The following is a 20,425-nucleotide window of genomic DNA, read 5'->3' on the forward strand; positions in this document are numbered from 1 at the left end:
ATTTTATAATGAAGGAATGGAGGCTCAGGGATGTTAAGTGATCTACTCAGGGTCACACAGGTACTAAGTATAATAGGTACGTTTTCAACCAAAGTCCTCTGATGCCAGTTTTTGAAAATACAAGTGCATACTCCATCCATTGATTCAAATTGCAATCACTCTTCCTATTCAATTCTTGTACATGTAACCCCTCTTTAAAGAATCTAAAATTATCTGGACTATGTTCAGTCAAAGAAATGTCAGCTGCATCTAAATGCAAATGTCCCTGGAGAGTAGAACTAGGAAGAATGGATAGAAATTGCCAACATAGATTTCAGCTCAATGTAGGGAACTCTCTAAGAGTAGAAGGAACTACTTCAGAACTGCCCTCACTGGTAGTATTCAATCAGAGGTTGGATGTTCACTTGTCAGGGATGTTGTAGAGGGAATTCCTGTTTATAGAAGATAGATCACAGATTTAGAGTTGAATGAGTCCTCAAAAGTCATCTAATTCAACACCTCCTCATTTTACTAATGAGAAACCTGGGACCTGAAGAAAAGTGATCTGCCCAGAGCTCTTTCCACTGCACTACACAGGTTCCATTAAAGGGCCCCTGAAATCCTCTTTTACCTCTGAGATTTTACAAATGGCAAGATTGCTATAAAGCACATCAACATGGTCTGGTGGAGACAGCACTGATTCTGGAGTCAGAAGACCTAGATTCAAATCTCTGTTCTGTATTTTATTGTCTATATGACTTTGGCTAAGTAATTTTATCCCTCAGGTTCCAAATTTCCTTATCTTTAATTGAAAAGAGTGAACTATGTGACCCCTAAAATACCTCCAACTTAAAAATCCCATTATCCTAGGAGGCAGTGGATCCAGAAAAAAAGTCTACAAAGAAGGAGAAGAAAGAGGAGAAGGAGGAAGAGGAAGAGGAAGAGGAGAAGGAGCAGAAGGAGGAGGAGGAGGAGGAGGAGGAGGAGGAGAAGAAGAAGAAGAAGAAGAAGAAGAAGAAGAAGAAGAAGAAGAAGAAGAAGAAGAAGAAGAAGAAGAAGAAGTTACATATGAAAAACAACAAGAAAATGGAAGAGTAGAAAGTACATACTGAGAAGAAAGCAGATGCTTGCCCTTCAGAATAAATCTACAAGAGCTGCCTGGTGAAATGATAATTTATTTAGGAAGGGTCAGAGGAAGAAGAGAAGAAGACTAGTGGTTGGCTACCCTCTGCTGAAAGATACTGAAACAGCTATGTGTCAACCTGTTAATGACAGTAGAAACAACTGCCATCCTTTTGGGATATGTTTCTAAGATCTCTCTAGACAGATCATATGAGTGACTAATACCCTACTTCCAGTGATTCTAAAGGACACAAGTGACTTTACCAGAAAGGACCTGGAAAGTATTTAACAAATGTGAAAAAAGATTATTTCTGTCTTGTATTTAACAACTAATTATTGTGTTAAGACCAATGTTTTCCCCTTTTCTGCTTCCTCATCCAGAAATCAGCCAGTGTGGGAAATCTTAGGCAGATATTTACCCAAGCCAAGATCTAATCAGACAGTAAAAGAAATTCTAAGGTTGGGCAAATAGGTGCATTCACACTAACTGTGTTTGCTCAGACAGGTCTGGAGAAATGTTGATTGTTTCTTTTGTCAGACAGATGATACAGAAATTGGTAAATCTCTTTGAAAGAGATTGGGGTGACCCAAGTTACCTACCCCAAGACTCTCATTGTAATTTAGCCCGACCTCTCATTTTAATATTCGTTTTCTCATTAAATGTTAACGAATCAGTGTTGATTGCCAACCTAAGGAACACCTACTATTCTAAGGACATATAAGTTGTGAGTCCTCCCCATGAGGGGTCTTTGGTCTAAGAGAGATGGCCAAATGACCATTCTTTTACCAAAATGCTGGCATTGTTATTACAAAAAATTTACCCAGAAATTATGTGCCTCAGAACTTTTAAATCATCACACAAAGATTATAAATCTTTAGGAAAGAAACTGAAGACCTTAAGATTTCATCAAAGCTGAGAGATGCCATAGACAAAGGAAGGTTAGGGAAGTTAACAGTTGGTTAAGAAGATGGTATCCCAGATAAATGATCAAAACATATTATCAGTTTTTAGATGAAGCAATCAAAGCCATCTATAGCCATATGAAAAAAATGCTCTCTCATTACTGATTGGAGAAATACAAATTAAAACAATTCTAAGGTAGTACCTCATACCTATTAGATTGGCTAAGAGGACAGAAAAAGTAAATAACAAATGTTGCAGGGGACATGGGAAAAATGAGACTTTAATGCATTGTTGGTAGAGTTGTGAACTGATTTAACCATTCTATAGAGCAATTTAGAACTATGCCCAAAGGGCTATAAAACCATGCATACCCTTTGACTTAGCAATGCCACTACTAGGTCTATAAACCAAAAGATAAAAAACAAAAAGGAAAAGGACCTATATGTACAAAAATATTCATAGCAGCTCTATTCTGGGAGTAAAGAATTAAAAGTTGAGGAAAAGCCCATCAATTGGGGAATGGCTGAACAAATTGTAGTATGTGATTATAATGGAATACTATTATAATATAAGAAATGATGAGCAGGATGCTCTTAGAAAAAAACCTGGAAAGACTTGCCTGAACTGATGCAAAGTAAAATCACTGTGTACTAAGTAACAGCCATATTGTAAGATGATCAGCTGTGAATGACTTAGCTATTCTCAGAAATATAACAATCCATGACAGCTCTGAAGGACTTATGATGAAAAATGCTATCCATCCCCACAGAGAGAAATGATGGTGTCCGAATGCAGTTTGAAGCATACCTTTTTAAACTTTTTTTTTCTTGAGTTTTTGTCTATGCTTTCTTTCACAACATGACTATTATGGATATATTTTGTCTGACTACACATATATAACCTATATTGAATTGCTTACCTTCTCAATGAGGGATGAGGGGGAGGGAGGAAGGGAGAGAATTTGGAACTCAGTTTTAAAAATGAATGTTAAAAATCATTTTTGCATGTAACTGGGGAAAAATAAAATACTAAATGAAAGCTAAATATTTATGTGTTATATAAATATGTGTATATATGTATGTATGTATATATATATACATATATATATATATACATACACGTATGTATATAATAAGATGGTATCCCAGAACTTGAATAGGGTTTCTGGACCAAAGCTTAACAAATAGGAATGAGAGGCTTTGATCTAGATAGACAGACCTAACAAGAGCTAACTGCATACAGTATTGAAAGTCTAATCAAAGGATAGAGAGAGGTATTCCACCTGTGATTTCATTGGTATATGGAACTCCCAAGTGAGGAAACTCCCTACATCAATGCTTGTTAGTACCTTATCTGCAATTTGGAGTCTTGCAAAATTGCCTAGAGCCCATGCTCTAGTTAATTGACTTGCCCGGGGTCACACAGCCAGTAGGTATGAGAGGCAGGATTTGAATTTGGGTCTGCTTGGCTTTGAGACCATTTCTCTGTCCACTATACCATGTTACCATTTTTAAGTCTAATCAAAAGGGCCTTAAACTGAAAAGGAAGGGAGAAATAAAAACTAGTCTATATCCACCAATCTAGATACTGCAGAAAGTAGCTATAATGTAGGATGAAAAGTGGCAGTCAAAACACCTAGAAGTTCAGAAGTCTAAATCCAAGAAAAGATCCTGTCATAAAAGCCATGGTTACATTATATATTACAATAAGCTCCAAATGGTTATATCACTTAAAATATAAAAGGTTATATGGTAAACAAGAGAGGAAAAGAGGAAATAAAGATCTACCTTTCAAAACCATGAATAGAAGGAAGAATTCTTAAACAAAGATTAAAGGTGATCATAAAAGATAAAAATGGATGTTTCTTAAGATTGAGAACCTGCACAAAAAATTTTGATTGTGCAAGTTAGAATTATTAAGGAAACAGCTTATTGGATGAAATATTTGGAGCAAATTTCTCAAAAAAAGTTCTCCTGGTTTATTTTGTTTGACTATACTTACTGGTCACAAGAGAGGGCTTTGGTAGTAGACAGGGAAGCAGGGGATGGACAGTAATTCAAAAATATAAGAAAAGAAAAAAGAGTCCATCGATGAAACATTAAAAACAAACACAGAAGAGAGAAGGATACAGAGGGTAATAGGGATTATAGACTAGCAGCCAGTTTTGTTGTTATTGTGTTAAATTTAATATATACTTTGAAAACATTGTATTTAACACTTCACGGTTTCCTATACTACCCTCTTTTTTGTTCTTTGTATGTAGAAATGTTCTTGTTCCTTTATAGTTTGTTAAATTCATAATTTAACATTAAGATTCTAGGGTTGGAGTCAGGACTTTGGCATGGCACTCCCTCTTTTTTGCGCTAAGGGGCCCCTCTCAGCTCTGGACCTATGCACATGGTCCAAACAGCATCAGCCATGGAGAACAGGCCTCTAATGAGAGACATTCAAATCCCATTTCTCATACTATTTGGCTGATTCTGTCCCCCCACTCTAGCACTTAAAGTTTTTAGTTTTGGCTCACTATATCAACTAGGATTATCCAGATTCATCCCATCTAGCATCTCCCCAAAGGTGGGAATAGGAATCAGGTATAGCACAGTTATTTATTTCCTACACAGAAAAGACTGTCATGTAGAAGCCAAGACTGATCCCAGAGAGAAGAGTTACTAAAACTTACTAACAATTCGAGTTACCAAAAAATTGAATAGACTGTCTTGGGAGATAAAGGGCTTCCCCTCATTGAAGGTCTTCAAATAAAAGCTAGCTAACAACTTTTCAAGTATGTTGTTGAAAGAATTCATTTTTAGGAATGGGTTGTGTGATCTGAAATTCTGTCTCTGTGATTCTCTCTCAATCTGCCAGTATCCCTTGGGAGCAATAACAGCTAGATATTTGGTTCAGTTGTTTATTAATCTGTGGAAGCAAGACAAGGACAGAACTCTACCCTGTAAACAAAGTGATTTCTTTATATCCTGTTGAATCCAGCCTCTCCTCGTCTTCTCTGGGTTGGACTAGAGGACACTCTGTCCTGTTATCTCTTTTCTGCTGGATACCAGGTAAGTTTCTGATCAGAAATGCAGCTTGTGGAACTTAGGTCAAAGATCTGTGTGTTTAACTTAGTTCTAGAAAGGGGACTTTCTATCAGATTCTCAGGCAAAGTTTCTATCTGTAACTAGAGAGTTATGATCAAGGGTCTTTCCATTTTGATGTTCCTCATCTCCTTTTAGGTCCCTTGGTTCCTTTGGAAGTATGGCACTCTTTAGAAACAGGCCAGATCTGGTGCAGGTAAAATAAAAAGGAACATGGAAATTATTTGTTCTCCTGCTGAAAGGTTATCAACTTCCCCATCCCCACCCAATGGACTCCCTGGCAAGGACAACAAGATTCACAAAATTTTTTCAGGTCTAAATCATAGGTAGAAATGCACAAAGTAAGAAAAAGGGAGGAGGGAGAGAAGAAAGCAAGGGAGGGACAAAAGGAGCAAGGAAGGAAGGAAGGGAGGAAGGAAAGAAGGAAGGAAGGAAGGAAGGAAGGAAGGAAGGAAGGAAGGAAGGAAGGAAGGGAGGAAGGAAGGAAGGAAGGAAGGAAGGAAGGAAGGAAGGAAGGAAGGAGGGAAGGAGGAATGGAGAAAGGAAGGAAGGGAAAGAGGGAGGGAAAGAGGGAGGGAGGGAAGGGAAGGAAAGGAAGGATTTTGTATATCAAAATTTTTTAAATTTATTTTAGTATTAATTTTGTATATCCAGTCCTGTATTAGGCCCTAGAGAGGATCCTAGGAAATAGAAGGCATATAGAAGTCAGTCAGACTAGCCTGAGGAATGAGAATAATGAGTATAGGTTGGAAAGGCAAGAGATGTGTCAGTCTTTAATGGAGAGTTCTCATTTGGACAGAATGGGAAAGAAGGCAGGATAATTAGGGTGGGGACTAACTTGCGTAATGATTTCCAAATCAATTTGGGTTGCTTACTCTTGTAGACAATGGGGAGTCAATAAAACACTGATCAAGAGACTGACAGGATCCAAAGCAGTGAAACTGGCAGTGGTGTGTGCAGGCTGTTTTGGAAGGAAATGAGACAGCTGGTGGCAGCACCACCAGGAGCAGACAATAGTGAGGAGGCAAATAGGGAGGCTGGTTGAAGACCCCTGCTGTTTATCTTTCTAAAACAATTGACCTCAACTTTCTCCCCATCCAAGGTGTGAAGGATGGCTGTCTTTTCCTGGTTCCTACTCCTCCTCATCATCGTAGAGCCAAGTTTGAGTGAGGGGACTGAGCAGACCTGCTGCTCCCTGGTCTCTTGTGGTACCCCTGGGGCAAATGGGGCTCCTGGAAAAGATGGAAGAGATGGGCTCAAAGGAGAAAAGGGAGAACCAGGTACAGGCCAATTGGGGTCTTTCTCCATGAGTCTTCATTTCTTCCAAGTGTTCCCAGGTGATGGCTACCTCTTCCAGGAGTTCAGACTCAACACATGAGAAGGTCATATTAATGATCCTGAATTGTTTCTCTAGATTCAGTCTCTGTCCAAAAACCTTTCCTCTAAACAAGGAAGTGTGATAATCAAAGCTGTTCTATTTATCCAGCTCTGGTAATCTGGCACCCCCAGTTTCCATGTAGTCAAAGGAACAATTATGTTGGCTTCTTACCAAAAAAGGCAGTAAGTATGGGGCCACTTTCAAAGGCTATCCCTTCAGAATCTCTCAACCCACTCCTCTTTGGGGAAACCCACAGAATATTGTTTGCCTAGTTAGATTTAAAGTAAACACTAAATCCTGGGAATAAAGTCTAGGGACCCTTTCATGAGATCACCAGTTTGTTTTATACCCTCATAAGGTGTCCACATATAGTTCACAGTGAAATTTTTTTTGCTCGTTTCATTCTATTTTCTAGAGAAGCAGAGGTATATCAGAGTACTGTATACACAATTGTACAAGTGGTTTTGCTTACTGTGGTGTACCAATTAATTGGGACAATCTACAATAATTACATTTCCTAGCATATGATGTCTTCAGTCTTTTATGTCTTTCAAAAAATTTTAATATGTAATATGTCCTCCATTTCTTGTGAGCCTTTGTTATATGTAATTTAGCATTGAGTTCACCAATATATTCTTTAATTCTTAATTCATCAAAGCACACTTATCACATTAATTATTAATTATACCTTTTTAAAATAGTCATTTTTCAAAATCTAGCCTTGATTAGAGCCTACAAATTCTTACTGGGGCTTAAATCAGACCAGTTCTGGGGCACTGAAGCATGTTCTTCTCCAGGTCCTGAATAAATTTCTTAGCTTTTCATGACCTGTAGCATGATGCCAAATTGCATTGCTTTTTGGGGGAATTCTTATAATACCAAAATAATTCTGTTTTCCAGTATATCAATGAATTTATCAGAGTTTGTTATTTTCTTCAGTTGGGACAAAATTTCTAGGCTTACTGAATGCAGAAAACCCCCCAAACCTTTTTGGAGGTGAATGTTTTACAGTCTGATGGAGAAGCTCAGATCTTGCAAGCTTATTTTTGGACTTCTGAAAATGATTTGGGATTAAAAGACCTTCAATGAAAAAATAAGTTCATTAGTAAAAAATTAACATTTTATAATATTCAGTACATTAGTCTTGATGTAATTTTACCCATGAAAAGCATTTTTATTGATAGAGTTAGCAACTGATTTCCAACTAGTCATCACTGTAGACTTTAAAAAGTCTACACCCTACTGTAGAATGATCAGTAAAAACCCTTCCAGCCGAAAGGTTCCTACAAAGCTCTTGACTTGTTTTCTGAGGGTTAATCAACCTATTTTGCAGCAACATTTTGTCAGCTGTTAGCATCATTTTTCACTTGGACCTCACCACCCTTTGTGCTTTGGTAAGACTGGTTCTGTTTCTTGTGGGCTTGAAAGATGCTTGAAATGTGTGACTTCCCCCTACCATTGTCAGCAATACCTCTAATAGTTATTGAAGTGTGATCTTTGAGAGCTATGATTTTTGCATATTTCCTTGAAGTAATAGCTATTCTTTAAAAATTCTACAAAATTAAAAACACAAGAGAATAATGCAAGATGTATGTATGGCCCCTAATCCACTATTTAGCTAACAAAGGACTGACTCAAAGTGGGGAAACCAGCTTACCCTGTTTTAATTTGGTCAGGGTAATACTGAGTGAGTCTGGTGTCATTAGAAGCACACAGTATAATTATTACTGCCACAAAATGGAATCATTTGTAAAAGGCTTTGCTTGTCCCAAGTAATTTGCACACCACCACAACTTTCTTTGTTTCAAGAAAGGGATCTTGGTACATAGTAGGGAGGTAGAATGGACATATACAGAAAAGACCTCACATAAAACAAAAACTAACAATAAAATTCATTTTTTCAAATATTTTTAAAACACTGAATGCAAAGATAATTTTCTTCATTGCCCAATAATAGGCAAAGGGCTCAGAGGTATCCAGGGCCCTCCGGGGAAAATGGGGCCTCCAGGGCCACCAGGGCTACAGGGACTTCCAGGATATGGAGGCTTGAAAGGAGATACAGGAGACAGCTCAGGTAAGGCTCCATCTGCTTTGTGCTTGCCCTAGCTGGGGAGAGGCCATTCCAGCATTTGGGGCTCAGATCCAGCAAGCAGATGATCCCTCTTCCAAATATCCTATTACCAGTGTAGTCAAATGTCCCCTTCCACTTGTATCATTATTGGCAGAGCCTCCTCCATGACTCAACACTTCCCCCCTTCCCTACCCTTGCTTCGTTGCGGAAGATACTACGGCTATATAATACTGCACATAGCATTAAACTTTTTTAATACAATGGTTAATTTGACTGACTTTTTTTCTTTTTTTCTACTTTTTTTTATTATTCTCCATTACAAGGGATGTTTCTTTGGGAAAGGTAGACAGAAGGGATACATTAGAAAATGTAAGAAATTTTAAAACAAGTTATCCATAAAAGGCTTGTTTAAAAAAAGACCAGACTCCAAGGTGGAACTCAGGTTTCAGCACTTATTGTAGAAACATCCTCCACACACATTTACACATACTCATACATCAATGCATGTACACATTCTTCCTACACATTTTTCATTATGCTTTAGCTAGAGACCTTGTCTCAACCTTCAGCTTGAAAGAGAGTTGAGTAATTGTTCCTGAAAATAATCCAATAGCAGATGATCGGAGGAGTTTGACCCCATTCAAGTAATTTTTCGGCAGCTATCGGGGTAGTGAGGAGCCAAACAGTGAGCTTAATTTTAAGACAATTCAAGCTGTGGCGAATATTCAGGAATCATTAATTCAATAGAAAACAAACTAAACCTGTCAAGAGAAGCAGGAGGGGAGAGAGTATCCTCAACCTTTCTTCATAAAAATTGACCAAGTCCATCATAAACTTTGCTACAAGTCTTAGAATCTTTGAGGTGGAAGGAACTCAGAGGTCATCTAACACATGCTAGTGCAGTGTCTTGGACACAGCAACGTGTATTAAACACTAGCTTAGGCCTTAATACCTGTCACCTACACTATTGAGACAGCCTCTTAGTTGGTCATCCTGCCTCAGGTCTCCCCCCATTTCACTCTGTCCTCCACATAGCTGCCAAAGGCATTTTTCTAAAGTGAAGGTCTGACCGTGGACTCCCCTCTCCAATAAACCCCATCGACTCCCTATTACCTCTAAAATCAAATGTAAAATTCTGTTTGGTTTTCAAAGACTTTCACAAAGACGTAGCCTCTATCTACCTTCCTAACCTTATTATACATTGCTTTCCTTCCATGCACAGTCAAATTGACCTTTCTGCTGCTCCTCACATATGACATTCCCTTTCCTCTCTCTATGTCTTTGTGTTGGCTCTATCCTATGCCTGGAATGCTTTGCCACTTCACTTCTACCACTTACAATGAGTTTTCTTCAAAATTCTACTTGTGATCCCTTCTATATGAAACCCTTCCTGCTCCCCCTTAGCCGCTAGGATCTCCCAAATATACATATACATATTTACTTTGTATATATTTCAGATATCTACATATTTATGTATATGTCAATAAAGGAAGCTTCTTGAAGGCAGAGAGTATTTCATTTTTGTCTTGTATTCCTCATGCCTAGCACGACACTTAATAAATATGTGATTCAGTGGGTCTGTGAAACAAGCATTTATTAAGCTCTGCTATATGTCAGGAAGGTGCTAAGTTCTGGGGATATAGACAAAGTCTGCAAGCAACAGTCTTTGCTCTCAGGGAGTTTCCAGTCTTGTGGGGAAAAACCTGTAAATAACTAAATGCACGGCTTTTGCAATAGTCCAGGTGAGAAGTATGAGGGGCTGAACTAGGGTTGTGACTATATGAAAGGAGAGAAGGGGATTTACGGGAGAGGTGTTGTAAAGATAAAAATGACAAGAATTGGGAATAAAGTGATTGGATATGTGGGGTAGGTGAGAGTGATGACCCTGAGGTTGAAGGCCTGGGTAAGTGGGAAGATGTTGATGCTCTTTACAGTGAGAAGGAAGAACATAAGAGGGCAGGGCTTGGGAATGAGATAGTGAGTTCTGCTGAGTTTGAGGTTTCTATGTGACGTTTAGTTTGAGATATATGACTATTAGTTCAAAAGAGAAACTAGAGCTAGATATATAGGTCTGGGAATCATCTGTATAGGCATGATCATTGAACTTTTGGTAGCTGATAGGATCACCAAATGAGCTAGGATAACAAAAAGCAAAAACAGAAGAAGGCCCAGGACACAGCCTTGGGGGACACCTAAAGCAAGAGGATTGATACAACTGAATCACCAGCAAAGGGAACTGAAGGAATGATCAGACAGATAGGAGGAGAACCAGGAGAGAGCAGCATCACAAAAAATTTGAGAGAGTATCCAGAAGGCAATTGAGGTTGTCAAATGCAGAGGCCATTGGTTGGCCCTGAGAAATCAGTAGTAACTTTGGAGAAGGAAGTTACCTTTGAGTGATGATGCAGGCAGCAAGCTTGCAAGTGTCTAGAAGAAAGTCTGGGGAGAAGCAGAGATCAGTACGATAAGACTCTCCTAATTGTTTTGCTTCTAGTTTCTTTGAATAAGATGTCAACCTTGGAAAGAAAAATCCAGCAGCTTGAAACACAACTCAAAAGTATCAATGAGGGTAAGCTAACCATTCATGAAAGTGGTATACTTTCTCTCTATATTGCTCTTCAGATAACTTTAAGCCAGAGGCCAAGTAGTTTAGTGTAAAGATTACTGGGTTTAGGTTTATAATAATTGGGATTTCTGCCCCAGGCCAAATATTGACTGGCCAGGTGACCGGAAATGAACGCTCAATTGCTCTAGCATTCCATTTCCTCATCTGTAAAATGACAATGATGATAATAATAACACGTTTGTCGTGGGGTGGTTGAGAGGAAATAATTTTGTTATAAGTAAACTATCAAACACTCATGCTATTTCACATGCATTGGGAAAAGCAGTGGACTTCAAAGAAAAAAATCTGGATTTTGGTTTTGCTTCTTACTAGCTATGGGACTGCCTAAGCTTCAGTTTTGCAATACGTAAAATAGGGGAAATAAAACATACTTATAAAGTAAAATAATAATATTCATGAGAGGGAGACTCAGAAGCAGGGTGATCTGGCCCAGTGTGCTGGCTGCGTGACCCCAGGCAAATCAATTGAATCTCTCCTTATCTCCCAGCACCCCCAAGCTACTCTCTAAGACTGTAAATTGCCAAGCAGGTGCTGATCTCCACTACAGGGAAAGTTTCATCTCTGGTACTTTCTTATGCCAATGAAATCACAGGTTAAGAAATTTTTTAAATCCAAATGTGTCCCATATCCACAAATCTCCATTGTAGAGTAGGAGAAAACCAAATCTGCTGGAGAAATCTGACATCATTTGAGGAATTCTTCAGTAGCCATTGAAGTACTTAGCAGCCAAACCTTGAATCTCAAGGTAGTTCAGGCAAAGGGAAATCTTCAGAGTCATCAATTCAATAGAGACAAATGAAATGACAAAAATGGGGCAAGAGGTAGAGGGTGAGACAGTGGAGAATACTGCCATCATTTCTTAGTCAAGGACTATGAGCCCTGTTATAAATTGGCCCCTAAAATAATAGACTCTTAAAGGTAGAAGGAATCTGAGATGTCCTATAATGAAGTCCAACACAGTTTCTTGAACATAGTAGGTCATTTATTGAGTTGAATCCAAATATAGGAGTCCCCTCGGTGATGTTCTTAACAGCCGATCACCCAGTCCCCTGCCTGAACATCTCCCTGAATGGCAGCCTATGCAGACTATGATTAATTGATTCTATTAGAAATTGTTTCCTCATTAAGCCCAAATCTACCTCCCTGCAACTTCCATTGATTGGTTCCATGCCCAGTACTGCCCTCTAGTGTTACATAGAACAAACTTCTATGTCTCATGATAACCATTGCTTATTTCTTTTGTTTCTAGCTTTTCTCAGACAGGTCACAGCCTCAAATAAACAAATCCAGACCCTTCAAGCTCAAGTGGACAAGAACAAAAATCGTAAGCCAGCTCTTCTTGATGGTGGTGTCCTTTCTTGCTCATGTGCTCTTTGGGGGACTTTAAGCCAGAAGCAGCAGTTTTACATGGGAAAAAAAAAACTGGGCTCAGTGAGAAAAGTGGGACTTGAGCCACAATCTGATATCAAGTAGTCAGGTGGACTTAGGAAAGCTACTTAAACTAACCTCTCTAAGCCTCGATATGTTGCCTCAATATGTTCACTGGTAGAAATGGGAATAACAGTACCACTTACATCCTGGAGTTGTTGAGAGGAATGCTCTTTGTAAACTGCAAAACCCCCTAGAAATGTGAGTTATTAATAGTGTTTCACAAAGAATGGAAAGAGCATTGGAATTACAGTGAGAATATCTAGGTAAACAGGAGAACAAACTGACTCTACAGCCAGAGGCCCTGGGTTCAGATCCTGCCTCTGACACTTCCTACCTATGTGGCTTTGAGCATGTCACTTAAGAGCCCTTGAGATTAATTGCAAAATTGAGCCTGTGAATGAGACGGCCTCTAATGGCCCTTCCAGGTCTCGATTTATAATCCAATGGTCTGGGTTTTAGTTCTACCATTTTCTAGAAATGTGATCATAGGTATTTCTTCAAATATCAGTTTCTTAATCTTTAAAGTAGGGATAATGATCCTAGAGCATAGGCACTCCAGTCCAAAATATCAGGGGTTCTTTCCTTACACCATCCACATGAACAGTAGCTGAAATTTAACACTTTAAAATTCACAAAATGCTTAAATATATTACTTAATTTCAGCCTTTCAGCCAGTCCTATGGAGTATCTAGTAGTACTAGTAGTAGTAGCAGTAGTAGTAGTAGTAGTAGTAGTAGTAGTAGTAGTAGTAGTAGTAGCTGCTACTATGCAGCTAGTAGTAGTGGTAGTAGTAGTAGTACTAGTAGTAGTAGTAGCAGTAGTAACTGATATTTCTAGAGTTCTGAAATTGAAAAGATATTTCACCCTCATTAGCTCATTAGTGGCTCGTAACAACCCTGTGGGGTAGGAGATACAGGCAAAATTATCCTCATTTTTATAGATGAGGAAACTGAGACTCAAAGAGGTTAAGGGATTTGCCCAGGGTCACAGAACTGAGTGGGATTTGAACCCAGGTGTCTCCCTTGAGTCCCATCCTAACATTCACCCCAGTTCACCAACCACACTTGGGCAAGTACTTTAAAAACTGGAAAACACTGTCTGTGGGCTGTTTTTGGTGAGTCAGATTATAGGGAGATGGGGGTGGGTGGAGGTTGGTCCATGTCTGTGATATCATCATTAATCATATCATCATGAGAGACTCCTGTCACTGACACAGATTAGCAATGGCCAATCCAGTTTCCTATAATGGATAGTTTTGGAGATTTATTTAGGGCATTGAGAGGTTACGTGAATTGCCCACGCTCACATGATCAGTATGTATTCATGGTCAAATTTGAATCCAAGTCTTCTTAATTCCCAGACCCGTCCTCTTTCCATTGTATCACACTGCCTCTCATGATTGCTTTTTTGTTAATAAGGGGGTGGGGGAGGAATAGCAAATAGCAAAGAGTTCTAATCACACATTGACTTTGAATCGCTGGTTTCTCCTATGAGCTACCCTATGTCCCTTTTGAGGCTAGTCAATCTTTAATCATTAGCTGTAATGAATCTGCCCACGTCTCTTTGTCCTGCCTATCCTGGTACAAATGTTCCTTGATGTTTTTCCCCTATGGTTTCAGTTCTATGGAGAAAGTCCTTGGTCTTGGCCAAAGGTTTTCCTTTGGTTCACAAACCACGCCCTTCCAATACTTAAATCATGGTCTTCATGCAAGTCACACTGCCCCTAGAATATAGACTCTAGCCCTCGTACTACCAAAACAGAATCTCATGGCTAAACAAGGGGTTCTTACTTCAAGGTCCATAGACCATCAAAGGGTCTGCAGATAGATTTCAGGGGGTCTTTAGGATGAGGTTTTTGTTTTCATCTAACTGAAATTTAGTACTTCCTTCAATTATTTAAAAATAATAATTTAAGAAGGGACAGATTTCACCAGTTGCCAAAGGGGTCCACAAAACACACAAAAATGGTTAAGAATCCCCAGTCTCAACAAATGTGATTATGTCTCTCCTGAGGTAGCCATTCCCAGGAAAGGCATCTGTTTGTTCCTAGGCTGAGTTTATCAACCATGTTAATCTCACCTACAGTTCTGACCTTCTCCTTGGGCAAACAAACTGGGAAAAAACTGTTTGTAACCAATGGAGAAAAAACCACTTTCGACAGAGTGAAAGTTCTTTGTGAGCAATTTGAGGCCACCATTGCAACCCCAAAGAATGCAGAGGAGAATAAAGCTATCCAGGATTTGGCCGAAGGCACCCCTCCTTTCCTGGGCATCACAGACAAAGTGCAAGAAGGACGGTTTGCATACCTGACAGGAGGAAGACTGACCTACACCAACTGGAAAAAGGATGAACCCAATGATCATGGATCTGGGGAAGACTGTGTATCATTGACCAGTGATGGATCATGGAATGATAGATCGTGTGAGGCTTCCTTGCTTGCTGTCTGTGAATTACCTGTCTGAAGGGGTCCCTTATTGTGGATTGAATGTTGAGATCCTTCATCTGTGACTCCATATTAATAACACCAGAAACAAATGCTGGAACTTTGTAAGCTTGAAGTTCAGTTGCCATTTTCTGTATTTAAACACATAATTAAAATACCTAGCTCACTCTTACTTTTCTCATGCAGATTTGTATTAGAAGTGTCGCCTCATTAATAAGTACATGTATATACTAGGAAAATGGAGAACACATCCTCTGACCTGGAAAGAGAAAACCAAGAAAATATAATTCCACAATCAAGAGCTTTGTTAACTCCAATAGGTTTGTGAGTAATATATATTCATGGTATGTTTCAACAAGACTTGTCTTTAGTCTTACCATCATTCCCAAAGGCTAATCTCAGGTAAGAGTATAGAATACAGTATCAGAATAATAAGAGTATTCTGAGGAATCTTAGATCTTGTCTCATCTAAATTATTCACTTGGTAAATGAGGAAACTGAGAACCATCATGTCACCTGCCTATTCCATAAACTTCACTGGCTCCCTATTGCCTTTAGGATAAAATACAAAATCCTTTGATTGGCATTCAAAGAGCTTCATAACCTAGCCTCCTCTTTTTTCCAGTCTTTTTACACCTTACTCCCTGTCATACACTCTTTGATCCAGTGACGTTGGCCTCCTTGCTGTTACATGAACAAGACATTCCATTTCCCAGCTCCAAGAAGTTTCTCTGGCTGTCTCCCATCCCTGGAATGCTCTCCCTCCTCATCTCTGCCTCCTGGCTTCCTTCACATCCCAGGCAAAATCCCATCTGTTATAGGAAGATTTCTTTTCCTTTCTTTTCCCTTGACTTGAGAGTAGGATTCCTCCTGTTATTTCCAGTTAATCCTGCATATGTTTGCACGTATTTTTTGTTTGTTGTCTCCCTCCATTAGATAGTGAATTCCTTGAAGGCAGAGACTATCTCTTGCCTCTTCTTGTATTCCCAGAGCTCAGCACAGTGCCCATTATATTGTAGGCAATTAGTAAATGTTTATTGACTGACTGAAATCTGAGCCAATAAAGTGAATTGCCTAAGGTGATATAGTTAGTGGTAAAACCACTAGAACCCGGGTCTGTTCCATGTCAAATTCCCCACTTTCCAAGCTCTTCTATGTCTTAATCCATAACTGACTGTCCCAGCAGACTCCCAGATCCTTCACCCCATTGTTTCCCCTTCCTTTTCAGTTCTTCCAGGTGTTTCCATTAAAGGGCCCTTGCCAGACCCCAGTGGGGCTCCCAGCACTTCTGCCTCACATGATGCACTTCACCAAACATTACAAAGAAAAGCATTATTACTTGTCTATGGAATCAGAAGACCAGTGGAACCAAAATAACTCATTGGGTGGTTGGGTATTTTTTAACCAAACAGAGTACAGCATGTGGTCAGTCAGTCAGTGGGCATTCATAAGTTCTTATTATGTGACATTCAAAGAAAGGCAAAAACAGTCCCTGTCCTCAATACTTCCTAATGGAGGGGGCACATATTCTAATGTTGGAAGGCATCATGTAAATAACTAAGGACACTGAAGATATTTACAGAGTAGAAGAAAGTAATCTGAAAGAAGACATTAGGTGGGGCATTTGGAGCTGGGAAAGTCCCCTCCCACCCCCATACAGAAGGTGAGATTTGAGCTGGATCTTGAAGGAAGTCAAGGGAACCAGGAGCCAGAGGTGAGGGAGAAGAGCATTCCAGATGTCTCTGACATTCAAGCAACAGAAAGTAAGCTAATATGGCTGGATGGTAGAAAAGAATGGAGGGGTAGTACTCAACAAGAGCCCGCTTTTATGGAGACTCAGCAAAATGTCTTCTTTCCAACATTCCTGGGAAGCAATCCACACAAGGATATTTCCATAGCTACAGAGCTGCAAAGAACCTTAGGCACCAACCAGTCAAGCCCCATTATTTTACAGTTGAGGAAACTGAGGCCTGGAAAGGGTGCCTTTAGGTGACTGCTTACTGACTATTGTCTCTGCTTTTGTATTTCTATCCCTAGTGCTTTATCCATTCAATCAATGCTTCAACCGGCAGTGCAGAAGGGACAAAAAGTGTTTCTTTTCCCCAAATTCCCTGAGACAGAAAGAGAGAGAGAGACAGAGAGAGAGACACACACAGAGAGAGAAACAAAGACAGAGAGACACAGAGAGAGAGAGACAAAGACAGAGAGAGAGGAGGGGGGGTGAGGGGAGGAAAGACAGGAAGGAGATAGGAGAAAGAGAGGGGGGAGAGAGAGAGAGAGAGAGAGAGAGAGAGAGAGAGAGAGAGAGAGATCTGAGGGAAAAGCAGTGAGATAAATGACAAAGCAGTAAGCAGCAAATAGATCCCCACTGCAGGGAAGGAAGGGATAGAAAGTTTCTGCCAGGTTCTGTTTCTGGGAAAGAGGGGAAAAACCCAGGCTGGCTGGACAACTGTAGCCTGAGCCCCGATGTTATCAGTCAGTCAACAAGCCTTCTTTAGAAACATAACTAAGCCATCCTGCCATGGATAAGTGAATCATTCACCCATTCTACAAGACTCTTTTGACCTTGAGGACAGTATGTCCACAGTAGACAAAGCAATAATTAACGTGCGCGCGCACACACACACACGCACACGCATACACATACACACACACACATACATTTCTTCCTTAAAGCAAGGGTGTCTGTTTACTGAACATAGAGGAGTCATCTAGATATCGATTACTTCAGGAAAACATTAGCTCAAAAACAAATATGCAGTTGGACTAGAGAGCTACCATGCATGGGAACCATACAGAAAAAAAAAAACCATGCACCAAAAAAATAGTGATTCATTCCTTTTTTTCAATAATAATAGCTAACTTTTGTATAGCGCTTTCTATGTGTTAAGTACTATGCTGAACACTTTATAATTATTACCTCATTTAATCCTTACAACAATGCTGGAAGGTAGGTGCTATTATTATTCTACTTTACAGATGAGGAAACTGAGGCAAATAGTGGTTAATTGACTTGCCCAGGGTCACAGAGTTAGTGAGTCTCTGAAATTAGATTTCACCTCAGATCTTCCTGACTCCAAACCCAGCACTATATCCACTGTGCCATTATTGATGTTATTTTTAAATTATTAGGGGGAGGCTGGAGAGAGGGGAGGGAGAACTGCCATCCTGACCCATTTTATTGCTGGTGGGAAGGAGACACATATTATCATGGCCATAAGCAATACAATTTAATATACAAACTGAGTGAATCCATAGTATCTAGCAAGATGTTTTTTGATAGACTTTTGTTTTAAGCTTAAATCACTGCTCCCTTTCTTTGCTTAAATCCTAGAAAAATCTATTTACAATCACTGTCTCCATTTCCTTCCCTTTCACTCCTCAGTCCTTTGAAATCTGACTTCCAACTTCTTCATTTAACTGAAACTGCTCTCTTCAAAGTTATCAACAATCTCTTAATTGCCAAATCAGACCTCATCTTTCTTGAGCCCTCTGCAAGGCCTGACACTATTACTCACCCTTGCCTCCTGGACACTGTCTCTTCCCTGGATTTTCATGACACTGCTCTCCCCTGGTTCTCCATCTCCCTGTCTGACAGCTCCTCCTTGCCCTTCTTTGCTAGATCATTATCCATATCATGCCCCTTAACTATAGGTGTATCCCAAGGTTTTGTCCTGAGCTGCCTTCTTTTCTTTCCCTACATGCTCTCATTTGGTTACTGAATAATCTCTCACAGATCAGTTTATTATCTCTATGTAGATGTCACCCAGATCTATATATCTAGCCTCAATAATTCTCCAGATCTCCAGTTCTGCATTGTCAGCTGACCATCAGACATTTCAAACCAAATGTCCCATAGGCATCTCAAGCCCAGTTCAAAAAAGTCGTCATTGTTTTCACCATCTTCATCATCCTCATGGCTAGCACTTATATAGCACTTTAAATCTTGCAAAGCACTTTGTTTATCTTAACCCATCTAATATTCACAACAATGCTGTGAGATAGGTGCTACTATCATCTCTCTTATAGATAGGCTAAGAGATGTCAAATTATTTGCCCAGGGTCATACAGTTAGACATATGAGGAAGGTTTTGAATTCAAGCCTTCAAAACTCCAGACCCCACACTCTATCCACTATAATACCCTCCTCCAAAATACTCTCTTATTTTTGTCAAAAGCACCATCATCTTTCAGGTCTTCAGTTTTCAATATTGATGTTTTCCTCAGCTTCTCTCTCTCTCTCTCTCTCTCTCTCTCTCTCTCTCTCTCTCTCTCTCTCTCTCTCTCTCTCTCTCTCCCCTCTCTTTCTTCCCTCCCTCCCTCCCTCCTCACATATACAATCAGATCTTTCCATTAGTACTTCCGGAGCATGCTTCTCTCTTCCAACTCCCTCTCATTGCTCACACAGCTACCATCCTATTTCAGGCCCTCATCCCTTCTAGCCTGAACTATTTAGTGGTCTCCTAATTGATGTCAAGTCTCTCCTCTCTTCAATCCATCCTCCATACAATCACCAATGTGATTTTCCTAAAGCCCAGATCATTCTCCCATTCAATAAACTAGAATGTTTCCCTATTGCCTCCATGATCAAATGTAAACTCCTCTGTTTGGCATGTAAAGCCCTTCATAATGTGGCTCTAGCTTGCCTGTCCAGCCTTGTACATATTGCTCACTTTTATGCACTCCCTACACTGGTTTCTTCATGTTCCTCACACACAGCCCTCTAGCTCTGGTCTCCACACCTTTGCTCTCCTCTGTGCAAGAAATGTGCTCTCTTTTTACAGTTACCTTTTACAAACCTTAGTTTTCTTCAGAAATCAGTTCAAACAAAACATTCTACATAAAGATTTTCCTAACATCTCCAGCTCCTAACACCATTCCTCCCCAAATTACTTTTTACTTATTTTGTCCACATTACACATATTTGCCTGCATATAAGAAGAGCTGATTGATAAATACTTGTTGATGGATTGAATAGCTGTGCATAAGTGTTGTATGTACTACTTGGTGGCTTGAGCTGGCTCTTTGCCTTGTCAGTGGTTCAAAGAAAGATTTTCTCCTTCCCAGAAAGCCATTCTTCTACAACTCATGAGCAACTGAAGGGTGTCTCAGATTTACAAACTGCCCTCCTGAAGTTGACAATTGGTAAGTTTATGGGTTCTTCCAATAGAACAGGATTCTAGAACAGGCCATTTTGTGGCCAAGAGGGTGCTTGTTCTCAGGCTGAGGATGGAAACAAGGGGTCTGTCACCTATCCTTTGGTTCTTGGATTTGGGTCTTGACTGAGAGAAGAGGAAAGGTAAGGGAGGAAAACTGAAACAAAAGTGAGGGAAACAAAGTGATTCTTGCCTCTAATGATATTTCATTTTGATTAATGTC

General features: G+C 39.7%; 1 protein-coding gene across 3 annotated transcripts; it reads left to right on the plus strand.

Annotated features, from left to right (window-relative positions):
* The first annotated feature begins 4,946 nt into the window (after positions 1–4,946).
* Positions 4,947–15,218, plus strand: LOC118828495 (mannose-binding protein A-like). 3 transcript variants are annotated; one of them, XM_036735132.1, is made up of 7 exons: positions 4,947–5,064; positions 5,236–5,293; positions 6,200–6,377; positions 8,433–8,549; positions 11,041–11,115; positions 12,422–12,496; positions 14,689–15,218. In XM_036735132.1, exons 3-7 carry the CDS (start codon positions 6,209–6,211, stop codon positions 15,063–15,065), a joined length of 813 nt encoding a protein of 270 aa, XP_036591027.1. In that variant the 5' UTR covers positions 4,947–5,064; positions 5,236–5,293; positions 6,200–6,208; the 3' UTR covers positions 15,066–15,218. The 3 variants fall into 3 exon arrangements, with proteins under 3 accessions (XP_036591027.1, XP_036591026.1, XP_036591028.1); XM_036735131.1 differs by lacking the exon at positions 5,236–5,293 and having other exon boundaries at positions 4,948–5,064; XM_036735133.1 differs by lacking the exons at positions 4,947–5,064; positions 5,236–5,293 and adding an exon at positions 5,325–5,423.
* Positions 15,219–20,425: the final 5,207 nt, after the last annotated feature.

Source organism: Trichosurus vulpecula, chromosome 8 (genome assembly GCF_011100635.1).
Source record: "Trichosurus vulpecula isolate mTriVul1 chromosome 8, mTriVul1.pri, whole genome shotgun sequence".
In the NCBI taxonomy this organism is placed as follows: Eukaryota; Metazoa; Chordata; class Mammalia; order Diprotodontia; family Phalangeridae; genus Trichosurus; species Trichosurus vulpecula.

Coding starts and splice junctions, on each gene's coding strand:
- LOC118828495 (XM_036735132.1), top strand. CDS start 6,209: ATGGCTGTCTTTTCCTGGTTCCTACTCCTCCTCATCATCGTAGAGCCA. Junction 11,116..12,421: donor ACTCAAAAGTATCAATGAGG/GTAAGCTAACCA, acceptor TTTTGTTTCTAG/CTTTTCTCAGACAGGTCACA. Junction 12,497..14,688: donor AGTGGACAAGAACAAAAATC/GTAAGCCAGCTC, acceptor TCTCACCTACAG/TTCTGACCTTCTCCTTGGGC.